At 42.2% G+C, this 5,000-nt stretch overlaps 1 protein-coding gene across 2 annotated transcripts in view; it reads right to left on the bottom strand.

Moving 5' to 3' along the window:
* Positions 1-5,000, bottom strand: part of mRpL16 (mitochondrial ribosomal protein L16) — a 15,030-nt gene that overhangs the window by 7,652 nt on the left and 2,378 nt on the right. The window contains exon 2 of one of the 2 annotated variants that reach the window (XM_043017821.2): positions 251-1,744. The exons of the other annotated variant lie outside the window; for it this stretch is intronic. Within the exon in view, the coding sequence (XP_042873755.1) occupies positions 702-1,744 (1,043 nt within the window). The 3' untranslated portion in view covers positions 251-701. Of the gene's footprint in view, positions 1-250; positions 1,745-5,000 lie in introns of those variants that run through there. 2 annotated transcript variants of the gene reach the window in all.

Raw genomic sequence — 5,000 nt, 5'->3', positions numbered from 1 at the left:
TTCCCTATAACAATATTAAAATCAATAAATACATTCCTGATTATGTCCAGGAATGTAGACTTTATGACTGAATCGCTTTGTGTCGTGGAAGAAGAGCGGAGAAAGATAAAGGAGAAAAAGGGGATAACCCACATATCCCTGATATCATTTGTTATAATATTTATGTCCAATTTCAAGGGCAAACTACTGTACTTTGTAAATATCATAATAACTATATGATAAGAAAGGAACTTAAATAAGAGATGTTAAATTATTCTTTTTTTTTTTACTATCTATTCATCAAATACAATCCACAATCCAACAATCTTTATACTACATCCATACATAAAATGTCAAAAAGTTCTACACAGAGATATATGAATAAAACACTATCAACAGATGATCATACATTATCCATACAAATGCCTATATACAAACCCACAACACCTGATGCATTTAGTTGGCCTATCAAAAGAACACTATGCAATTAACTATTGCAAAAGAGAAAAGAAAAGAAAAACTTTTAGTAAAGCCTGTCAAATCTTTCTCCTTTTCATTAAACTGTTAGCAAATATGCATCAGTTTTTTAAAGACAACACTTTCCAGGTGTGTGCCAGGTACCTGAGCGTAAGTTGCTGCTGCAATTACTCACATACTTGATATCTTCTAAAATGAACTAAATATACATAAACAAAATATATATATACACAAAATAATCCTCTCTATAAAAGTTTCCTGCCATCATGTTTCAATAAATCAATATGTTCTTGAAGAAGGTAATCAGCTGCATCTCCTGGCGACACTGCCCCAATGACAACTTCTTTCTCAATCCGTTCAACACTCTGCTTCATTCCTGGTGAGTTCATGAATACATGGATTAAGTTATCTTTGAGATGGGTCCACAGCCATGCCCGCCTTTGAGCCTGTCTTCGCCTAGTGTATTCTCCACATTCTTCCATGGCAAGGCGATATTTTTGCATAAGTTCCCACAACTCTGGAACCCCTTCTCCTGTCTGTGAGGATATTCTTTTCACTGGAGTTGACCAGTATTTATTCTTGGGCCTTATAAACTTGAGGGCGGATATATACTCATACTGCATGCGCCTTGCGGCCGGCACAAGGTCCCCGTCACTTTTGTTGACAACTATGAGATCACTCATCTCCATAATGCCTCTCTTCAGACCTTGTAACTCATCTCCACCTCCAGGAGGGATAAGAAGAGCAAAGAGATCAACCATATCTACAACAGAAAATTCACTCTGACCAACACCAATGGTCTCTACAATAATCACATCAAACCCAGCAGCTTCACACATGACAATGGCTTCATTGGTTGATCTTGTCACACCACCTAAGTGACCTCGGGAGGGTGACGGCCTTATATAAGCATTCATATCTCGGGAGAGTTCGTGCATCCTTGTTTTATCTCCCAAAAGGGAACCTCCTGTTGTAACTGATGAGGGGTCGACTGCAAGTACTGCCACTTTGTGTCCACGAACAGTCAGAAACTTTCCAAGGTTCTCGATAAAGGTGGACTTCCCTGCACCAGGTGGGCCGGATAAGCCAAGGCGAAAGCTTAGTGCCTTTGTGCCTTTTCGGTACTGAGCCTCTGTGGCATCTTGCAATACTGCACCCAAAAGCTGTCTGGCTTGGAGTTTCTTCTTTGGATGAGATGTTTCAACTAGTGTAATAGATTCTGCCAAACTTGCGCGCTGACCAGAACGAAGACCCTTGAGTAAGCGTGCCACCAACGGATCCAATGTCCCTGAAGAACAGGACTAGTTTAGGGTGTCTCATGTAACAACTACATATGCAAAATGTAAACCTACTGCCTAAAAAGACAATCAAGAAAAAAACATACACAACAATTCAAACTGCTCTGACACACTAAACTAGTCAACAGTTCAATTCAGTATTTTACTCTTTATCAATATCATTTATCATATCACAAGTATACAACTTATTTAATGCAGACATTCAAAAATTACTATAATTGAACTTATACATTCTGTTAAAAAGTACTGAAATGTAGGTACTAACAACTCATATTACATTATAATGTTTATGAACATGAAACGGTTAATGTGGCTGACATGTTCCTTTCAACTTTTCAAGCTAGTTATCTGATTACTTATAAATTACTTTCCATACAGTGTGTACCATACTGACTACCTTAACCCATTGCAGACGGAGATAAATTTGCTTGCCCAGCCTCCAGGATAGGTTTTATTTTAGAGAGAGACCACTTGAAGCATTATAATTTGAATCATCCCACTCTCTTTCACTCATTAATTGTAAAACTAGAGCGTTTTTTGTGTTTTATTTTTTTGTGTGTTTTGTTGAGTTTAAAGACTTATGTGCCATATGACAGGCTCTATCAGTGCTGCAGTTCACTAAAATTGTAGTATATTATCCATATCAGCTCATTATTTTCTTTATACTCCATGTGATAGAAGTATTGCTGTTTTATGGGAGGACAAAAGGCAACTTTATTTTTTCATATTTTTGTGTTGTCATGAACGAATACGAAACATATAACCACCTACAATAAAGATAACAAGAAGAGGTAGGGAAGAGGAATGAAACCTGTGCTTGTGACTGTCAGTGCCACAGTGAAAGGCATCCATATTGGCACAGGAGCACATTTTAGACACTGGGTATGGATTGAGTCACCTTCCTCTTCTCATTCTGCCTGCACATCCTTCATCGGCGGTACTTTAGAGCAAGGGTTCATCAACTTAGTGTGTGCCATCGCTCTATAGAGACAGTGCTTGCTAGAGACCGTGGATGAGTGCCATTCAAGGCTCTCTCTCCTGCTGGTGCTAGGAAAAAGTAGTGCCATCTAGGTTTTGGACGTTAAGCTAGCACAATATTACGGTAATTATAGTAATTATGACTGCAGTAGCCATCATCATTCATTCCTTTTTCATAGCAAAATAAGATAGCACAGTGATCCAAAATCCCCGAACGTCATGTACGTCATGACACCCATCGTCAGGCCAAAGCTCCTACGTCATGTATGTCATAACACCCGTACGCAATGGGTTAAAAGCATATCACTTCCAGGTAAAGTGTTAGTCAGTACCTTGGTTAGAAGTTAAACAAAGTTAAGTTGAAAAATTTACTGAAAACAAATAAATCCTATTTAATATCCTCCTGTGATGACAAAATGCACAATAAAAAATGTGTGTTCCCTACAACTAGACAAGAAAATAAAATATTTCCTTGCAAATCTAATGTTATCTCCTTCAGTAGCAAAATAGGGAATATAGTCACAATAAAGACACCCACAATGTACTTATGATATCCAGAAAATTCATAGTAATCCTATTCAAAAGTTGCACACGGCTGATACTAACCAATTGACTATCAAAAGGACTTATGACGATGTCTGCTGTCCAAATATATTAAGTTTAGTGTGTGGAAATTAATGATTTGTCCTGGCAGTTGGGGAAGGCATGAAATATGCCAGGAAAACTGTAGAAAGCTTTAGAAAAATAGATTTTTAGTGGATTTCACCCCCTAAAACCATCCTTCTAAGAGTTTTATAAATATTCCAAGAGAGCCACCAAAGCATCAAATATGGCTGCTGCCATGACAATGGAAAAAACTTGGAAGACATGCCAGGTGTTGTACCCAGCATATCTTTTTGTTGTGTAATGTAGGATTGGCAAGTAAGCATTCATTAACAATTTATCCACAACATATCTATGGCTTCAATATACAGGTAACAAATCAATATGCAAACTAGATACAATGAAGAAGAAGGAGAAGGAGGAGGAGGGGGAGGAGGAGGAGGAGGAGGAGGAGGAGGAGGAGGAGGAGGAGGAGGAGGAGGAGGAGGAGGAGGAGGAGGAGGAGGAGGAGGAGGAGAAGGAGAAGAAGGAGAAGAAGAAGGAGGAGGAGGAGGAGGAGGAGGAGGAGGAGGAGGAGGAGGAGGAGGAGGAGGAGGAGGAGGAGGAGGAGGAGGAGGAGGAGGAGGAGAAGGAGAAGGAGAAGGAGAAGGAGAGGAAGGAGGAGGAAGAGGAGGAGGAGGAGGAGGAGGAGGAGGAGGAGGAGGAGAAGGAGAAGAAGGAGAAGGAGGAGGAGGAGGAGGAGGAAGAGGAGGAGGAGGAGGAGGAGGAGAAGGAGGAGGAGGAGGAGGAGGAGGAGGAGGAGGAGGAGGAGGAGGAGGAGGAGGAGGAGGAGGAGGAGGAGGAGGAGGAGGGAAGGAGAGGAGGAGAGGAGGAGGAGGAGGAGGAGGAGGAGAGAGGAGGAGGAGGAGGAGGAGGGAGAGGAGGAGGAGGAGGAGGAGGAGGAGGAAGGAGGAGGAGGAGGAGGAGGAGGAGGAGGAGGAGGAGGAGGAGGAGGAAGAGGGAGAGGAGGAAGAGGAGGAGGAGGAGGAGGAGGAGGGAGGAGAGAGAGAAGAAGGAGGAGAAGGAGAAAAGGAGAAGGAGGAGGAGAAGGAGAAGGAGAAGGAGAAGGAGAAGGAGAAGTGAAGAGAGGAGAGAGGAGGAGGAGGAGGGAGGAGAGGAGAAGGAGAGGAGAAGGAGGAAGGAGAAGGAGAAGGGAGGAGAAGGAGAAGGAGAGGGAGGAGAGAGAGAGAAGGAGGAGGAGAAGAAGAAGGAGAAGAAGGAGGAGAAGAAGAAGGAGAAGGAGAAGGAGAAGGAGAAGGAAGAAGGAGAAGGAGAAGGAGAAGGAGAAGGAGAAGGAGAAGGAGAAGGAGAAGGAGAAGGAGAAGGAAGAGAAGGAGAAGGAAGAGAAGGAGAAGGAAGAGAAGGAGAAGGAAGAGAAGGAGAAGGAAGAGAAGGAGAAGGAAGAGAAGGAGAAGGAGAAGGAGAAGGAGAAGGAGAAGGAGAAGGAGAAGGAGAAGGAAGAGAAGGAGAAGGAGAAGGAAGAGAAGGAGAAGGAGAAGGAGAAGGAGAAGGAGAAGGAGAGAAGAAGAAGAAGACGAAGAAGAAGAAGAAGACGAAGAAGACGAAGAAGACGAAGAAGACGAAGAAGAAGAAGAAGAAGAAGAAGACGAAGAAGAAGAAGAAGAA

This window comes from Penaeus japonicus, unplaced genomic scaffold (assembly GCF_977035675.1).
Source record: "Penaeus japonicus unplaced genomic scaffold, GWHDUDI00000001_assembly GWHDUDI00000027, whole genome shotgun sequence".
Taxonomy (NCBI): domain Eukaryota; kingdom Metazoa; phylum Arthropoda; class Malacostraca; order Decapoda; family Penaeidae; genus Penaeus; species Penaeus japonicus.
This window is presented reverse-complemented; position numbering and strand designations above follow the sequence as displayed.